At 44.7% G+C, this 19,512-nt stretch overlaps 2 protein-coding genes and 3 non-coding genes across 6 annotated transcripts; all 5 read left to right on the top strand.

Annotated features, from left to right (window-relative positions):
- The first annotated feature begins 114 nt into the window (after nt 1-114).
- Nucleotides 115-8,867, top strand: cct4 (chaperonin containing TCP1, subunit 4 (delta)). Of its 2 annotated transcripts, XM_012822514.3 has the most exons (13): nt 115-406; nt 963-1,015; nt 1,105-1,194; nt 1,462-1,570; nt 2,148-2,412; nt 3,201-3,333; nt 3,909-4,048; nt 4,565-4,661; nt 5,826-5,936; nt 7,195-7,325; nt 7,688-7,922; nt 8,253-8,366; nt 8,708-8,867. In XM_012822514.3, the coding sequence occupies exons 1-13, from the start codon at nt 301-303 to the stop codon at nt 8,720-8,722; spliced, it is 1,599 nt and encodes a 532-aa protein (XP_012677968.1). In that variant the 5' UTR covers nt 115-300; the 3' UTR covers nt 8,723-8,867. The 2 variants fall into 2 exon arrangements, with proteins under 2 accessions (XP_012677968.1, XP_031417749.1); XM_031561889.2 differs by lacking the exon at nt 8,708-8,867 and having other exon boundaries at nt 8,253-8,381.
- On the top strand, nt 2,963-3,133 carry LOC116219418. Its single transcript, XR_004163192.1, has one exon. It is a non-coding gene; the product is annotated as a small nucleolar RNA SNORA23 (small nucleolar RNA).
- On the top strand, nt 4,718-4,888 carry LOC116219416. The gene has a single exon (XR_004163191.1). It is a non-coding gene; the product is annotated as a small nucleolar RNA SNORA23 (small nucleolar RNA).
- On the top strand, nt 6,676-6,846 carry LOC116219414. Its single transcript, XR_004163190.1, has one exon. It is a non-coding gene; the product is annotated as a small nucleolar RNA SNORA23 (small nucleolar RNA).
- Nucleotides 8,868-8,982: 115 nt separating the features above from the next.
- fam161a (FAM161 centrosomal protein A) lies at nt 8,983-19,199 on the top strand. Its single transcript, XM_031561888.2, has 7 exons — nt 8,983-9,610; nt 11,436-11,698; nt 13,723-15,096; nt 15,702-15,869; nt 17,345-17,444; nt 17,913-18,067; nt 18,439-19,199. The coding sequence occupies exons 1-7, from the start codon at nt 9,455-9,457 to the stop codon at nt 18,677-18,679; spliced, it is 2,457 nt and encodes an 818-aa protein (XP_031417748.1). The 5' UTR covers nt 8,983-9,454; the 3' UTR covers nt 18,680-19,199.
- The last annotated feature ends 313 nt before the right edge of the window (nt 19,200-19,512 follow it).

Below are 19,512 nucleotides of genomic sequence, written 5' to 3'. Positions count from 1 at the left end.
TAAAACACAGGAATATGTTCGATGTGTTCTTCGATTTATTATAAGTGCCTGAAATGAATGATGTCTGGATGGCATGTTTTTGGACTACTAGATACGTCATCATCATGCGCGCTGAAATATACTTTTATGGTCCTTTCTATGCCTGTGGCGCAACCGGTGGCTCTGGAAGGTTCTGGTGAGATCGGGAGACTGAGCTAAATCGGAACCCATCCTGCAGTATTTCAATCTTAAGTGAATCGGTGGTACAATTATTTCATAAAGAAATAGTTCGGGATCCCAACTACACAAATATTATCAAGGATGCCGGCACCAAAGGCTCTAATGCCAGGGAGACACAAAGGAGGGGCATATGTTGACCGTGACAAGCCCACACAGATTCGATTCAGTAACATTAATGCAGCAAAAGGTAATTTAAGAATCCTTGCCAATTGTAGTGTTCCATGAAGAAACTTTAGAATTTAGTTTCGTGTTATGTGCTTGCAGCACTTGGTCGCAGCGGAGTGCAGCATCCTTTGTAACGGAGGCGTGTTTGAATGAGAGGATGCTCAGTTGCTAACGTTAGCTAGTTATTATATTAGCTCAGTTGCCTAAAAGTAGACTGTTGTTAACTTATACTTGCTTGGATGTTGCACGTTATCTCCGCGATTTGTGTAATCTTCCTACTCAGTTTCATTGTGGGTTTCTGTTTGCCTTAGAAGCGGTACGTTATTACCGTATCGATGCTAAACTGTCATGTTGCTGCGTCATTGCCACAGGAAAATTGATCTTAGCATTTAAAAGGTTAGCAGCACCGAGAAACTTAGCATTAAGATAATCTGCGGTGCTGAGAAATGTGACGTATGTGTTTGAATTATTTTGTCTCATGCAGTCCCATGATTTGCAGCCACTGGTGCAGACATGGGGTTCCTCATGTCCATATATGGGTGTGGCATTGTAACAGTACCAACTTCTTTGTTTGACAGCTGTCGCCGATGCCATCAGAACGAGTTTGGGGCCAAAGGGCATGGACAAAATGGTAAAAATCACCTACCCGCCCTGTAATTTTAAATGGTGTCATGAATTCACTTGTTTTGACTAAATGATTCTTCATGATGTCTTCCTCAGATTCAGGATGGGAAGGGAGACGTCACTATTACCAACGATGGTGCTACCATTTTGAAACAGATGCAAGTTATCCACCCTGCAGCAAAAATGGTAAGATTTATGGTTCCACTAGTATATGTACTAATGGTGGTAGTGTTCCTTTTGATTTGTATCTACATGTTAGTTAGATATTCAGAATCAGAAACGTTTTTATTGCCAAGGAGGTTTACAAGGAACTTTCTATGGTATATTGGTGCAAACAATAAACGTACACATTAAACACTTAACATATTAAGTACTTTTACAAACATAGGAAAAACAATATATAAACATATCACTGGGGGGATAGTATCACAGACTTGATTCCTTGATTTCCAGTTGGTTGAGCTGTCCAAAGCTCAGGACATCGAGGCCGGGGATGGCACCACATCTGTGGTGGTGATTGCCGGAGCTCTCCTGGAAGCCTGTGCCAGACTGTTACAGAAAGGTACCAAATAACAGAATACACATTTGGTGCTTTCCATGACAAGCTCACATGATACATTTGTGACACTTTGTCAAATTCCAAGCTTTTGTATGTTCGCTTCGATTGGAGCCCCTCTTACTTCTGTAGATCTGTTGTAAAATGTGGCTGTGGATGTATATGGTGTGTATGGTGACCTGTCCGTTCCACTCTGAGCCCACAGCCACAGATTGACTTAGGGGGCATATAGTACTGGTCTAGTGACCCACACCACTAGCCAGTTTCGCAGCCCTCTTACACCACTGATCTCATTTTTCTTATGGAGATTTAGTTCATTTACAATGAACTGAAGCAGATGAAAGCAGATGCTTTTATCCAAATTGACTTAGGAAACAGTTGTTGACACATATTGGGTGTTGTTGCTAGTGAAGTATTTTTCTTTATGGACTACACACACATACAGACACACAGAAAAATATGTTTGGTAGCTTTTGTGAAGACAAATACATATGAGCACGACTCATATTTACAGCTACTTAAAAAGTATTTGATGTATTTTCGCTTAATTCATCTTTCTCTCTCTCTCCCTGCTTCCTCTCAGGTATCCACCCCACCATTATCTCTGAGTCCTTCCAGAAGGCAGTGGACAAGGGTGTGGAGGTGCTGGAGTCCATCAGCACGCCAGTGCTGCTGAGTGACCGCGAGACGCTGTTCAACAGCGCCACCACCTCCCTCTGCTCCAAGGTGGTGTCGCAGTACTCCAGCCTGCTGGCGCCCATGTGCGTGGACGCAGTCATGCAGGTCATCGACCCAGCCACCGCCACCACCGTCGACCTGCGCGACATCAACATTGTAAAGAAGCTCGGGTGAGGGAGCGAGAGAGCAAGGTCATGTGGGATGTGAGAGGAGTAAGGCGATGTTCTGATCACTTTGTTAGAGGGGGGTGTCATCGTTTTTTTTTTTTTAGTAAGTAAAGGAGAAACAGTGACGAAGACCAGGCTTACATGGACTTCATGCATAGAGTTAATAGATATCTTAATATCATTTTTTGTATTAATGCATTGGTTATTGGACTTTGTATGCATGTGATGAATTTGGAGAATCCATTTATAGTGCAGTTTCGAAAATCTAGTTTTAGTGTTGTTCTCAGTTATAGTGCATCTATACATAGTCCATCTAATGAATGTTGAATTAGGGTTCTTGGACTTCTGCACATGTTTAAGATAATTCAGTTGAAGATGATTTGAGTGTGTTCGTTTAATTCAGTGATGAGTGTGTTGGTTCTAAATGTGCATGTGGTATTTAGAATGCAGATGCAGAATGTAAAGTCGCCTTTTTAAAGCGTTTCTCAAATTTTCTTTAGCCCTCTTTATCCACGCGTTTTGCTCTTATTTTGACATGTTCATGTTGGCCGTGGGTGTATGGTGTGTGTAGTGTCCGTCTATGTCTGGTGCGGCAGCTCGTCTGTGTCTTATGGATGATGCTGCTGCACCCACACCGATCCCATGGCCACAGAACAACGGGGATCATAGTACTGGCCCTGTGAACCCCTTTACCACTGGTCAGCCTCCAAACTCCCCAACAATACCTACTCTTCACTCAACTTAACTTTATATTTACATATGTTGGTTCTAAACGTGCCTGTGGTTTGCAGAGGCACCATTGATGACTGTGAGATGGTGGATGGGCTGGTCCTTACCCAGAAGGTGGTGAACTCCGGGCTGTCCCGCATGGAGAAGGCCAAGATCGGCCTCATCCAGTTCTGCCTGTCCCCTCCCAAGACAGACGTGAGTGCTTTTGACGAGAAAAAATAGAATTAGAGGGCTGAGCCACGGTTCTTTGCTATGCAGATATTCTGTGTGACGTTGTTCATTTACACTTGCACCTTAGTCCATACTTTAATCTGGAGGTTTACCCTAGTAGATTCATGCATAGAACACCGTTGTAAAATGTGGCTGTGGATGTATATGGTGTGTATGGTGATCTGTCTGTTCCACACTGAGCCCACAGCCACAGATTGACTTAGGGGGCATATAGTACTGGTCTAGTGACCCACACCCCTAGCCAGTTTCGCAGCCCTCTTACACCACTGATCTCATTTTTCTTATGGAGATTTTGGTCATTTAGAAATGAACTGAACATGAACGTTGTAAGGAATCATCTTTCTCTCAAAATCCAAAATAAGTTAAAAAGTTTAAGTGAAATTCTTTTTTCCCCCTCATTAGTTTTGATTCCCATGGTAAAGTCTCTGATGGACTACAAAGAGTTCACTGTTGTATTGATCATTTTGCTTGCTTTTCTTGAAAGGCAAGTTGATTTAAAAAAAAAATATATATAATTCTGGTTTAATTCTTGCATGCAGATGGACAACCAGATTGTAGTGTCAGACTACGCACAGATGGACCGGGTCCTCCGCGAGGAGCGTGCTTATATCCTCAACCTGGTCAAACAGATCAAGAAGGCGGGCTGCAACGTCCTGCTCATCCAGAAATCCATCCTCAGGTAAAGCGGGTCGGGTGATGGTGGGGTTGGGTGGGTGGGGTGGGGTCAGTAGTGGTATCTGAGATGGCTCGCCTACCAAGCGCCACAGTCTGATTTCCTAGTCGCCCTGTCATGGGATGTGTGACACAGCAGTTGGATACCACACCAATGTTTTTAAGATGCATTTTCTATTGCTAGTCAAGTTGACATGATACATTTGTGACATTGTGTCAAATCCCAAGCTTTTGTATGTTCGCTTCATTACTTCTGTGGATCTGTTGTAAAATGTGGCTGTGGATGTATATGGTGTGTATGGTGATCTGTCTGTTCCACACTGAGCCCACAGCCACAGATTGACTTAGGGGGCATATAGTACTGGTCTAGTGACCCACACCACTAGCCAGTTTCGCAGCCCTCTTACACCACTGATCTAATTTTTCTTATGGAGATTTTGGTTATTTACAATGAACTGAAGCAGATGAAAGCAGATGCTAGTCTAAGTGGCACGATTTTGAACTCTGACCTCTGCGTTGTTAGGGATGCGCTTAGTGATCTCGCCCTGCACTTCCTCAACAAGATGAAGATCATGGTCATCAAGGAGATCGAGAGAGAGGAGATTGAGTTCATCTGCAAGGTTTGTTGCCCCTTCATGCCTTATGCTCTTATTTTGACATGTTCATGTTGGCCGTGGGTGTATGGTGTGTGTAGTGTCCGTCTATGTCTGGTGCGGCAGCTCGTCTGTGTCTTACGGATGATGCTGCTGCACCCACACCGATCCCATGGCCACAGAACAACGGGGATCATAGTACTGGCCCTGTGAACCCCTTTACCACTGGTCAGCCTCCAAACTCCCCTACAACCATTCAGTTTATGTACCTGCCCTCTCTGTAACCTGTATTTTGGGACCTATTCGCTTTGTTACATTTTTAAGTTTAAAATCAATTGGAATAGCGGTGTGCATTGTATAATGTACTTCAGATGAAATGCACGGTGTAGTTATTCATTCAGTATGTGTTCTTTACTTTATGTGGTACAGATTCAGGCATCAGTAACATTTTTCTGTTTGATTAAAAAAAAAAAAAAAAATTATCCACCTTATTCCTGAGCCACCAATGCGTGCTGCCATGACGACCAATTCGGTTTTTCACATTCGATCAATGCCCTTCCCCCATAAGCATGTTATATTAATGTTAGATAGAACATAAAATGACTTGGATGCCGCATCAACTATGACAACCAGTAAAGGTTTACTTTGACAGTCACATATTATAAAAAAACATATTCTGGTGAATATTGACTGGATGCAGTTTTCAACAGAAATTTTTAAATGTTTTATAGGTTAATGTCATATTGTAAATAATAGGTTAATGTTATAGGAAATGGCTGCTCAGTGTCAAGTAAATGCATTGCTGACCCTGGGTGTGATTTAATATAAAGTCAGATGAGGTAAATTAACTTTAAAATGATATGAACATCCAGAGGATACACAAATTTACTACCGTACTGACACAAGTAACCTGATGATGATGATGCATGGAATAATACATATTATCTAAGTGAGCGTAGACGTGGCTAGTCCGAACTGTAAACAGAATAGATGGAAGTTGACAACTGCGAATAGGAAATGGGAAATTGAACAGTTCAGGAATTAAGTGAATACTAATGCATGGGCTGTGAAACAAAGACTCTCTCCACACACACACACACACACACACACACACACACACACACACACACACACACACACACACACTCAATCAATCTGTCACCTCATTTGCCTCCCCTTTTTTACCACCAGACCATTGGCACCAAGCCCGTCGCCCACATCGACCAGTTTGCCCCCGAGATGCTGGCCACTGCTGAGCTGGTAGAGGAGGTGAGCCTGGACGGCTCTGGCAGACTGGTGAAGGTAATGTGTTCACTCCCGTCTTTTGGCCTCGTTTCACCCTAATTAGTCTTGGCACTAACGAGCCCGTCAGACGTTGCGCTCCGCACCAGCTGTCACTGAAAGGAGACGAAGGAAAGAGCATTATAAATCAAAGCTGGTCGGTGTGATTATTTCCCTGAAATGATGGGCTTTGGTTTTTTCAGAACTGTTAGTAAAAGAGATGCTTTGGGCAAAGCAGGTAATGAATAACTGCTCTCAGCTCTAAAATTATTCAGTAACAATAACCTGTTCCAGAAAAGCATGGCAAATATTAATTTCAGTGTCCACATGTAAACATTACAAGAGCATGAAGTTCTAAGGATATTTTGTTTCCTGTGTGGATGAAATCTGCTCTCTTGTTCTCAAATTACGTTAAAAAAAGTCATTTTGGCTCATGCACGGAGCTCTATAGAGAGACTGGCTTTGAGCAGAGGTCTGAATGGAGTTGGCTGTTTCTCATTCGTCTCACCCATGACTCACAAAGCAGTCTGCCTCCTTCCTTCAGTTTGATGGCTGATTGATGCACTTCTGGGCTGGCTAGAGCCAAGAAGACTCATGGAGGCAATTTATTTCTCTCAGATCAGCTGTTTCCTTATTCGCTGAATTTAGAATGCAGATGCAGAATGTAAAGGTGGCTTTTTAAAGCGTTTCTCAAATTTTAAGCCCTTGTTATCTACACATTTTGCTCTTATTTTGACATGTTAAAGCTGAGTTGGCCGTGGGTGTATGGTGTGTGTAGTGTCCGTCTATGTCTGGTGCGGCAGCTCGTCTGTGTCTTACGGATGATGCTGCTGCACCCACACCGATCCCATGGCCACAGAACAACGGGGATCATAGTACTGGCCCTGTGAACCCCTTTACCACTGGTCAGCCTCCAAACTCCCCGACAATACCTTCTCTTCACTCAACTTAACTTTATAATTTGCTCTTTCTATATAGTACTTTATAGAGTGGAGTGGAAATTTTGTCTGAATTAAAATCTTAAACTTTCAGGATATCTCCTTGCTCTGATCAGTGGCTTGTTGAGATATTATACATGATGAAATAATGTCCTGCATGTGCATACAGTTAAAACTGGGATGCACATGTATTTCAATGGCAGGAAAGTGTAGGCTGTGGTTCGACACGGTGATCTGGTTTTTAGTAAATTCTGTCTTCAGATTGAACATGACCGAAGTTAATGTTAATGGGTATGCCAGAGCCGTCCAACCTGAATGTTTCTGTGCATGTTTTCCCCTAGATCACTGGCATTACTAACCCAGGAAAGACCGTGAGCATCGTTGTGCGCGGGTCTAACAAACTGGTGATCGAAGAGGCCGAGCGATCCATCCACGATGGCCTCTGCGTCATCCGCTGCCTCGTAAAGAAGAGGTGAGGTCACGCTGGGAGGGAGGACAAGGAGAAACCCACGCTTATGCTAAATGTAGATCTGTTGTAAAGTTTGGCTGTGGGCATACATGGTGTGTATAGTGATCTGTCTACTTCACTCTGAGCCCACAGCCACAGATTGACTTAGGGGGCATATAGTACTGGTCTAGTGACCCACACCACTAGCCAGTTTCGCAGCCCTCTTACACCACTGATCTCATCTTTCTTATGAAGATTTTGATAATTTACAATGAACTGAAGCAGATGAAAGCAGATGCTTTTGAATCTTTTTTTGAAATATATATATGTATGCTTTTAAGTCTTTTTCCTTACTCTCCTGCTGCCTCCCTCCCCTCCTCCCCCAGGGCCCTCATAGCGGGCGGTGGTGCTCCTGAGATTGAGCTGGCGCTGCGTCTGGCGGAGTATTCCCGCACTCTGGCTGGCATGGAGGCCTACTGCGTGCGGGCTTATGCCGACGCCCTGGAGGTCATCCCGTCCACGCTGGCCGAGAACGCCGGCCTCAACCCCATCTCCACGGTGACGGAGTTGCGCAACAGACACGCCCAGGGGGAGAAGACAGCCGGGATCAACGTCCGCAAGGTGCAGTAGCCCCTGGAAAAGCCATACATGTAGCGTCTGGCTGTTGCTTAGCTGGATTTGGTTGTAAACCTGATTCCACTCAACCATGTTGCTGTGTTGGGCAGTGTCTTTAGCACATGCAAAAAATAACCATTTTTGTGTTTTATACATTTTAAGTGAATACAAAATGCCTTGCTTTGTAGCATTTCTTAGTTTAGTAGACCCTTACACCAAAACATACCACTTTTTAACGTTCATTTATTTAGTAGACTCTTTCACAAGAACATAGTCAAGCCTGAACAAAGCGATGGAGATGGTTACTTATTTTCTCCCTCCGTCTCTCTCTCTTAGGGCGGAATCTCTAACATTCTGGAAGAGCTGGTGGTGCAGCCTCTGCTGGTGTCCGTCAGTGCCCTCACCCTCGCCACGGAAACGGTGCGCTGCATCCTGAAGATCGACGATGTGGTGAGTATTCAATAACGCTTACTGATGAAGAGCTTAAATATATATAGGCTAACTTGAATTAAAATTATATATGTATAGCTTAAAGAAAATGTAAATAAATATGTTTTAGCTTTTTTTTTTTTTTTTTTTTTTTTTTAAGCAGTCCATTATATCTGCTAACTTTTTATCTGCTAACTTTTTAATCATATTAAATAGCTGAACTGGGTAGTCCTATTGCACTGCTGCTTAAAAGGTAGACAATGAGGTAGACACTGGCAATGGGAAAAAAAACAATTGGAGGTGGGGGTTAATACCATTAACTGGTCTCAATAATACTCCTAATCCATTCTCTTGTCTTGCAGGTGAACACCCGATAAGGAGTGACGTCGGAAGACCCGTGTCAACACTCCCGTCTTTGACTGTGCTTGCGAGAGAACCACCCCCTTCAAACGTCTTACGAAATGTTTAGTTGTCACCTTGCGTAATGTAATAAAAACGTTTGTGTTTTTTTCTTGGACGCTAGCACTTGGTTTTCTTGTCTTTTCTGACAACACTCCATGACCTCTCAGTCCATTTTGACAACTGCTTGTGCTGCTTTGCCAGTGATAAGTAGGTAATCCTTAAATCTAATTGGCTGTTGGCAAGTCACTTGAAACACATAGCAGTTGGTATGACCGATTTGTTTATTTGGGGGGAAATCTGTTTGGAAAGTCAGCATTAAAGTGATTTGTAGATATAGCTCATGTAGCTGCAGCCGATGCTCATTTTCATGTATTTTGATAAGTTAAATAGTGACATTAGTAAAGTAATTGTAAAGGCAGAGTTCATTATACAAATTGGTATGTCTGAAGCTAGTTGATGAATATTAAATTCCTAGGATTGTCGCCCGTCTGTTGCTCTGACTGAAATAGGGGTCATGCAGTTTTAGAAGGGAATCCTGACCGTTTCCTCACTTCCTCAATTATCTGTGTCACTTCCTTGGTTTCACCACGCGGCGTCGTTGCTCAGCAGGAGAAACCCAGGTGCAACATCCGTTAATCTAGTCTCTGACGAATACACAAATTTGTCTCAAACTTTTTTACGTAAACAGTGCAAAAAGGTGGGTAACTATGCAGCGCAATCATCGAACCAACATCCTTGTTACTTCGTGTCTGAAAACGCCGGTAGACCCACACACCAAGGCGCCCGTGGCTCTGTATGAACGGGAAAGGACTCTCCCGTACGCGACGAGGAGACAAATGGACAACCGAGATTATGAGAAAGAGGTAATTTCCATTGGAGGAATTGTGAACGATTAAAGCCTTACATTTGGTATCCATCTTGTGTATTTTTGTTTACTATCGATAATGAACTAACGTACGCTGCGAAGTGACGGATTCTAAGCTAACGTTAACGTTAGTTGCTAGCTAAACATTGGCAAATTTAGTCACGATTTCTTCACTGGACATTAGTCTAATAGACAGGGACTTATTTAGTGACCTCAGGGTTAATTTTCTTGCTAGTCATAGTCCTTTTGTCCAGACCTAAACTTGGAGACCGCTCATAATCTTATCTGGTGCGAATACACCTGTTGCTGTAGGTGCATCAAAGTATCGAGGATTTACTTGCACCCTCTATTAGCCTAATGGTTTTGTTTTTTCCAATAGCTTGAAGTACATGATACACACTGCATTTTAAATGTCAAACGCAGACCACTAGACCCACTGACTGATGACCTGGATTTCTTTCGCCGTTTGTTAATAATTATAATACGACCGGTTAAGCTGTTTGTATATAAACTACCACAGGAAATATATTATTTATGTTACATTATTGTTATACAAGGAAAGATATGTCTACGTCTCTGTATTTGTAAAATGAAATTGGTTTGGCAGAAATAGTCATTCATCATCAGACAGAATTGGCAGCTAAGGCAACTGTCCTCTAAGGGATTTGTCTGCCATATGGCTTTTCTGACACACCTACAGATAATGAGCTTAAACTGAGCGCAATATGGCTTCCTCATATTACACCCATACACCGTATCTCGCCACTCTTTACTAATTATATTGTATTTGCCTGTTTTCTTTCACCTGTGTGGGAACTGCAGCTGTAAATTAAATATTTAGATCCATTTAGGCAGATCTTTTGACCATTAACTTATCTACTAACTCATCCAGCGCATTCCAGCTTACATGCTGATATTGTCCTTGACAAATGAAGTATAACGGCACACCTGCAAATGGTTATTTTAGAGAACAGGCTGCAGATTTGAAAACAAGAGAGAGGCTTCGACATAACGTGTGGTGTGTTTGTGCTTAGTGTGGTGTCTAGTTTAGTCTAGACTACCCTCTATAGAATCTGTGCCAAGTGATCATGTACAATTTGCGTCAGTGTCGTGTAACCCTCCACAGACTCGAGTAACCCTCCATCACACCACGCCCTAGGAAAGAAACTTCCTGAACTATTTTCATACCCCTATGAATGATCCTGTCCGACTCACCCAAACTTTTATAGTGTTAAACTAGCCATTGCGTATGGCAAACACATCTTCTCCAGCTAGTTATTACTACCTAAGGCATGACTGATTGTCCTGTACATTTGTACTACACCATGTTATAAATGGATGATAGGAAAAATACCATCATGGCACCTCCCAATGTCTGAAAGCTTGGTTGAGTCAAATATCAACGTGGGAAAATATATATTAAATGAAAAGATCACTACTGTCATAGGTATGTACATTGATGTACATTAATGTTAACTTAATGATTGTATCTTGGAATACTTTGGAAGTATTCTGGTATTATTATAAATTGGTGATCACACTGGATGATTTGATGCGTATGCCATGTTAAAAGCTTAATGATAAACACAGTCTTCACTATACTATATCAGTTTATAAAAAAATTATCATAATGCATGGATTTCACAGGAGTATTTAAAAAAAATACCTTTTCATCGTTAATTCAGAATCACATCATTACAGCAGGTCTAGTGACAAAACCTTGGCCTTCTTCTGCTCTTTCAATTCTCATCTCTTTTTTTGTCTTTCCTTAACTCTCTCTCAATGAATCTACATCCGTTTCCCCTCGCTCCTCCCCGTCTCAGATGGAGTACGACATTGATTCCGACGTGGCGGTGGAGGACTCCCCTGGAAAGGGCTCCCCGCTCCTGATCAAGGACTACCGGGTGACGGGGGACCACATCGACCTGCGCGAGTTCTACTTCTCCAACGAGGAGTACTACCGCAAGCTGGAGCAGCTGAAGAAAGCCCACCTGCACACCATGGCCCAGCTGGAGCAGATGTACCGCAAGAAGCTGGAGCTCAAGGGAGGACCAGGAGGGGACAACACACAACGCGTGTCTCAACAGTGAGGACAAAACTAATATGGGGGGCTTGTGATTGGTGCAAGATGGAAAGCTCTGACCAATCACATGTGTTGTTGCTGTTTATACAGACCTACACAGGCAGGACACAAGAATGTGTGTGCTGTTAACGAATCAGAATCTGTACACGGACTGTGTAAAATGAGCTGTCTTAGGTTTTACTCAGAGCAGTTATCAAGTGATTTAGTTAGCTTTCTTGGCGCCTCAATAACATTTATTCATGTAGTTTATACTTTTACTTGTAATACAGGTAATGAACTCAGACACGAGTGTGTGTGCATGTGCTCCCTAGGATTTTAACCAATTACCTTAGAGTTGTCATCACCCAATTCTGCCTGTTGATGTTTAGAATCACATACAGTGGGGAAAATAAGTATTTGAACCCCTGCCGATTTTGCAAGTTTGGCCACTTGCAGAGAAATGTGTGATCTTTAATTGTAATAGTAGGTGTATTGTAACAGTGAGAAACAGAATATCAACAAAAAAATCCAGAAAACTGCATTTTATAACATTTATGACTTAATTTGCATTTGATGCAGAAAATAAGTGTTTGAACCCCTAACAAAACATGACTTAGTACTTGGTGGAATAACCCTTGTTGGCAAGCACAGACGTCAGACTTTTCTTGTAGTTGGTCACCAGGTTTACACACATCTCAGGAGGGATTTTGGTCCACTCCTCTTTGCAGATCCTCTCCAAATCCTTAAGGTTGCGTTTTCAATGGGAGGGAATGAGGTTCAAGCCCAATATTCCACGTTACATGGCCCCATCCATAGTCCCCTCGATGCAGTGGAGTCGTCCTGTACCCTTGGCAGAGAAACAGCCCCAAAGCATAATGTTTCCTCCTCCATGCTTGACGGAGGGGATGGTGTTCTTGGGGTCATATTCAGCATTCTTTCCCCTCCAAACGCGGCAAGTCGAGTTGATGCCAAAGAGCTTGTTTTTGTTGTCATCTGACCACATCCTGTCTCCCAATCCTCCTTAGAATCATTCAAGTGTTCATGGGCAAACTTCAGACGGCCCTGTACATGTGCTTCCTTGAGCAGGGGGACCTTGCGAGTTCTGCAGTACTTCAAACCATTACGGCGTAGTGTGTTGCCAATGGTTTTCTTGGTGACTGTGGTCCCAGCTGCCTTGAGATCATTCACAAGCTCCCCCTGTGTAGTTCTGGGGTTATTCTGCACCTTTCGGATGATCACCGATACCGCACGAGGGGATATCTTGCATGGAGCCCCAGACCTAGAGCGATGGACAGTTGTTTGGTGTTGCTTCCATTTACGAATAATCGCACCAATAGTTGTCTGCTTCTCACCAAGCTGCTTGCCGATGGTTTTGTAACCCATTCCAGCCTTGTGCAGGTCTACAATCTTATCTCTGACGTTCTTGGTCAACTCTTTGGTCTTGCTCATGGTGGTGAGGTTGAAGGTGTGAAGTATGATTCTTTGGACAGGTTTCTTTTATACACGTCACCAGTTGAGATCAGGTCTACCTTGTTAGGCCTAATGAGGACTAATCTGTGTGCTTCTTGGGCACATAACTGATCATTGGGAGCCAGAATTCTTGCTGTTTGCTTGGGGGTTCAAATACTTATTTTCTGCATCAAATACAAATAAAGTCATAAATGTTATAAAATGCAGTTTTCGGGATTTGTTTGTTGATATTCTATTTCTCACTGTTAAAATACACCTACCATTACAATTATAGATCACACATTTCTTTGCAAGTGGCCAAACTTGCGAAATCGGCAGGGGTTCAAATACTTATTTTCCCCACTGTATATAGGGGTCAGTAGTGTCTTTCGACTGTACTTCTTTGTATATACATTTGTTTTAGTTGATACTTATATTTATAATGCAGGTAAGTAACTCAAGAGGTTACAACGTGTGCTCACTGGGAACTGAACCGTTTACCTTGGTGTTGCCAGCGCCTAGTTCTGCCAGTGAACTTCATTAGCACGCAGGGCTCAGCAGTGACTTGTTTGTTTGTTTGTCTGTTTGTTTGTTGACAGGATCCAGTGGGGAGGAAGCAGCCTGGTGCCACCCGTGTGCGGGATGAAGAAGTCCCACTCCGCCCACGAGCTGGGGAGGGTCTCAGGGGTGTCTGATGGGTCTGATGATGAGGAGGAGGAAGATGATGAGGATGAGGAAGAGAACCGGCCAGAGAAAGGCCTGCTGCTCTCGCCCAAAGAACGCATCAGGACCATGTGGCAGGACTTCTCGGTGGAAAAGTCTCCTCAAACCTGTAGACGCGGGCGCTGCGACTCCTTCTCCTCGCTCCAGAGCCAGCCGGGCGACGGCCGCCACCACCAGGGCCCAGCGCAGGGCAAGGTCAAAGGTCGCCGTGGGGTGCGCAAGAAATCGTCCGAGAAGAAGAAGAAGAAGAAGGAGGAGGAGGATGGTGATGATGATGACGGTGGTTTGCGTCCGCGTGCGACGATTCCCCAGCCCTTCAACATGACGCTACGGGAGGCCAGGCGCAAGCGCCACGGGGTGAAGACGCGGGCCGAGGTGGAGCACGAGAACACCGAGCTCCGGCGACAGCTGGAAGAGCTGACCGAGTGCCAGCAGCAGTTCCACGCCAGCCCCGTGCCAGCGCACGTCCACCTGCCCCTCTACGACGAGCTGCGCCAACGAGACGGGGAGCGTCGGCGGGCCAAGGTCGAGGAAGCCCACCAGCGCGGTGGCGTAGCCCTTCAGCGTCCCTTCAGCTTCCTGGAGCGCGAGCGGCTGAAGAGGGAGCAGCGCGAGGAGCAGCTGCGAAAGCTCGCCCAGGAGGAGGCGGTCGCCGGCCGGAGCAGAACCACCTTCCGGGCCAAACCCGTGCCACGAGCGGTTCGCGAGGTGGCGGCGGCCAACGATCGGCTGAAGGAGGACCAGCTGTACCGGTCCATTAAGATGCAGATGAGGGCCCGTGATTTGCTGCACAGCGCATCGGTGCCACCGAGCATGTTAGCGCGCCGACTGGAGGACAGGAAGGAGAGGGAGAAGAAGGAAAGAGCCGCTGCGGACGAGCGGGCGAGTCACCGGCCCAAGATCAACTGCGAGGTGCCCGACTTCGACTCCAGTTACAGAAAGTTCCAGAAGCACCTGGAGCGGGGGAAACGCGAGGCCAAGCCACTGACCGCCTGCGAGCCCTTCCAGCTGCGCACGGCCAACATCCCCTCGCGGAGGGAGCGCGTGGCGGCGGCGGCTGACACCGAGGCGAGCAAGTCGAGCCCTCGGGACTCTCGCTGGCCGTTCGTGAGCTCCCCGAGTTCCTCCCCTCGCTCTCGGCACGCACCCCGCACCTCCTTCTCCAGCCTGTGCTCCTCACTCTCCGGCAGTCAGGAAGTACTCACCGCCAAAATCACAGACACCGCCCGGAAACGGCAAGAGGCCATAAGGTAAACTGGTTTACGCGGTGCCCCTCCCTCCCCCGTAGGACCGTTGACGTGGAGCTGTGTTTGCGTAGTGTGAACTCCTGAAGTCTTGACGGTGTCTCTGGATGGTGCTTCATCCCCTTGTGTGCTCCAGTGTTCAGTGTTCTTCCCCGGCCCACACTGACTTCACAGTGGACATGTTCTAGAGACTTCGACTTAACTTCTAGTGTGGTGTGTTTGTGCTTTGTGTCTTCGTGCTCTAGACTATGTAGAATGTGTTCCGAGTGTGTCACAAGTATATTGTGCATCAGTGTGTCATGTGACCCTTCACCCATAGTTAAGGGTACCTTACCCATATCTCCTCAGCACCCCACGCCCTAGAAAAAAAAAAAATCCTGAATTATTTTCATACCCCTATGAGTTTTCCTGTCCGACCCACCCAAACCTCCACCCCTGTGTCCTGACCTGCTCCTACACTTGCAACCCATAACTTGTCAAAGGGCCTTTTACCCCCTTCCTCCCCTACCTCTAATCTCCATGAGCCTCATCGTCATACCTGCTGCCTCTGCACCCTCCTGACTCCCGGTCCTCCCCCTGCCCCCCCCCCCTTCCCATCTCCGTGGAGACAGGAAGGTTCTAGAACAGAAGCAGAAGGCGGAGGAGGACGAGCAGAGGTGGCGGGAGAGGCAGCGGCAGCGGGAGCGGAGTCTGCAGAAGGTGATCACCAGGCGCGCCCAGGCCAACGACCCGCACCAGACCCTGGCACAGACCAGCCAGTCTAAACTCCAGGAGTTCAGGTACAGCCAGAGATATGTGCCACGAGGCCAGAGGCCGACAGTGTCAGAGGGTTAGCCAGAGATGCGTGCCACGAGGCCAGAGGCCGACAGTCTCAGAGGGTTAGCCAGAGATGCGTGTCCACGCAAGTAGAGGCAGACAGTCTCAGAGGGTTAGCCAGAGATGCGTGTCCACGCAAGTAGAGGCAGACAGTCTCAGAGGGTTAGCCAGAGATGCGTGTCCACGCAAGTAGAGGCAGACAGTCTCAGAGGGTTAGCCAGAGATATGTGCCACGCAAGTAGAGGCAGAGAGTGCCACAGGGTTAGTGGAGGGTTGAGATGAAGTCAGGAGTGGGTCAAATGGACTCCACACTGCCACAGCCAGAACCAACTGAGAAAACACTCAGAAATAATTTTTACTTTTACTTGATGTTGATACTTGAATGAAAGACAGAGCCATTGAGGAATCCTGAAGGGGTTCTAAGTCCTTCTAAGGTAAATAAATAAAGACGGACCCAGACACTTCAGAAGTAATGCCATTGTCTTGATTTTGCAGAGACACTTCAGGTTATCATTCAGTGTCTTGCAAATTCTGCATGAGAAGTTTACGATATACATCGAAGTCTCTTTAAAGTTTTACATGTATTCTCAGGGCTCTTAAGCTCTTCCTGTAGTTTGAGCAATTTCATGTCTGTTCACAAGATTTCCGTGATTAACTTTACTATCAATTGCACTAGCCTTTTTAAAATATTTGAATATATATTTTTTAATGTGTAAGTTATTTGATTAATAAACATTTTGTGAGCAATATGATGTAGTGTCTCTAACATGCTTTCTGACTGTACTGTCATGACTTGAATACTTTTTTAGGGCCGTCGTATGTGCACATCTGGCTACTATTAAGCCAGGCTACCAAACGTTTACTAACTTTGACTCGCACGTAACTTTTCCAACTAGTATTTGCTAATGCTGAATGTGAATTTCTGCTAAATAGTTGGCATGCAGGCTTTTCATTCTTTTTGGAGGTTTTTCTAAAGAGTTAATACTCCTGCGGCCGAACCAGCTTTTTGGTGCGGATCACAGAGAAATGTCCCAAAGATTCTGTTAGAGTATATTTTAGTCCTGACAACCATTGTGTCTCCAAATAGTTCGCCAATGCCCTCTCCAAGGTTAACATACTTCTGTGCCTGATAAAATTAGTGATTTTGCAATGATTCAGGCAGGAGGCTGCCCTAGTTAATGTGTCATATGAGGAAATAAATATGAAATATGCAAATAAAACATGACGATTAAAGTGAAACCAATGAGATGTCAACCTATCCATTTGAATGAATGAACAAGAGATTAATTGATAACCTTGGAAGTGGTGGGTGTTTGGGACAGGAAATGTTTCATAATGAATGCGTTTGTGTGTGAGTGAGTGAGTGAGTGAATGAATGTATGGATGAACGAATGAGAGATTAATTGATGACCTTGGAAGTGGTGTGTGTGCGGGACAGGAAGCAGGACCTTCAGCGGAGAAGAGAGTACAAGGAGGAGATGAAGGAGATACAGGAGAGGGTCCGGGGCAGACCTCTGCTACTGGAGCAGGTGGCACGGGTGAGCACACACACACACACACACACACACACACATGCGCACGCACACACACACACACACACACACACACATGCGCACGCACACACACACACACACAGACGCACACACACACACACACACACACACACACATGCGCACGCACACACACACACACACACAGACGCACACGCACACATGCGCACGCACACACACACACACGCACGCGCGCGCGCGCGAGCGAGCGAGCGGAGACAGCCGAATAACACACATACATGGAGACATAAATGAAACGATATAAAAACACACAAAAATAAACATACTAACAGATTGTGTATATTTAGTCTTATTCCAACTTATCCCATCTTTTAACTGTTGGTGCCATATTCTATTTCAGTATCCCACGTCCATTTAATTTGTGTCATAAATCATGAACAGTGTAAAAGGTTTATTGCCCCATGGTCCGTTTTTAATCTCTGCCCTCTGGCACAGAACAATGCCAAGCAGGTGGCAGAGAGACGCTATACAGAGGCCCTGAAGGCGTGCGGCCTGTCGGAGGACTTTGTGCGAGAGAAGGCGCTCCAGAGCCGACGTTCCCGCAGCGAGTCGCCCTCAGTCCGCTCACTCCAAAGAGACACCAGCCGCGGGTAGGCCTTAGGGCTCCTTCCTGGAACACTGCCACCCTAGGGTTAAGAACTGACAGGACAGTCATACCTCAGACGGAACTGACATAAATACTTGACATCAATGTGGTAAAGTTCAGTAAATACAGCCATGTTGAGTTTTTTGTTTTGTTTTGAATGAAAACAATCTGAATGCTGAAATTGATTGAATATACAATCTATGCTGAGAAATACTGAAATATTCTCTTCTAATAGCATGGCTTGGTTGAAATAATGAATTTTACTTAAATAATACAACCTGCTTTAAAAATTGTGTAATACAAGCCATTCTTACGTATTGTATTAACAGGATTTAGTTTGTAAATTCAAAACTAGATTCAATTTTTTTGCTCCAGGGATATGGCTGCACCTCTATCAGACTCTGTGAGTCTGGACGGGTCCCTCCAGAACTATCAAGATGATTATGAAGATTACTGTGACCAGGACCAGGAAGGAGAGGAGGAAGAGGAGAACAGGAAGGGGAAGGACGGCCAGTGTGAGAGTGACGAAGGAGACAAGAGTGACCCTGAAAGGCATGAGGGTGACAGTCTCTCGAATGACGATGACCGGGATTATAACGACGATGACCGGGATTAAAGTGATAAAGGAAGTGACATCATTAACAGACACAAGGACAGTCAGAGTAGCTAGAGCAATCACAGTTACCATGGCAGCAAGGGCAGAAAAAGTAGCTGAAGCAATAGAGCACTCAAAATATTTTTTTTGTGAAAGATGGATGGACACAGTGACAGAGATGAGCTGTGGTTTGGACAGCTGATGGGTAGACTGCCTGGAAGTGTTGTAAATATGGTCATGTTAAAGCAAACTATTGTATGTGATTATTTCAGATCTATAATTATTTGATTTTTTAAATACATTTTCAGACCTATAAAAGACTATATAAATTGTATAGTAATATACATAGACATAGCAGTTGTTTAGTTGCTAAATAGGTGACGTCTATTTTGGGCAAAACATGTTAAGCTGTAGCTTGCAATTATGTAGCTTTATAAATGTAATGTAATTGTTTTACACATGTTTATGAAACTGTTAGATATTGTGGGACTGGTAGAATTCAAAGGTGTGACACATAAATAAAGTTTTTACAACACTTTTACTTATAGTAGGCCTATGTTGTGTCTGCATTCTATAATATGGGAAATGAACATATATTTCATATTTCATGTAGAGCTCTTATAAGCAGAATCGTAAATCACAAGATGTGTCTGACTCTTACAGATATCTGGTCTGAAATTGTGAGCATCTTTACTATCGCCCAAACTGTCCAGGGTCGATTGCTCCTCGTAGCGTATGTCTGAATCTCAAAACCCGCCTCATACTTGAGACCAAGGACAAATGTTGCAGTAACATGTACCCTATACGAGTGACAACGTTGCTACCCCGTAAAAAGACCGGGAAACTGTTACAAA

The sequence above is a fragment of the Clupea harengus genome, chromosome 24 (genome assembly GCF_900700415.2).
Source record: "Clupea harengus chromosome 24, Ch_v2.0.2, whole genome shotgun sequence".
In the NCBI taxonomy this organism is placed as follows: Eukaryota; Metazoa; Chordata; class Actinopteri; order Clupeiformes; family Clupeidae; genus Clupea; species Clupea harengus.
Note: the sequence above shows the minus strand (reverse complement) of the source record. Positions and strands in the feature narration are given on the sequence as shown.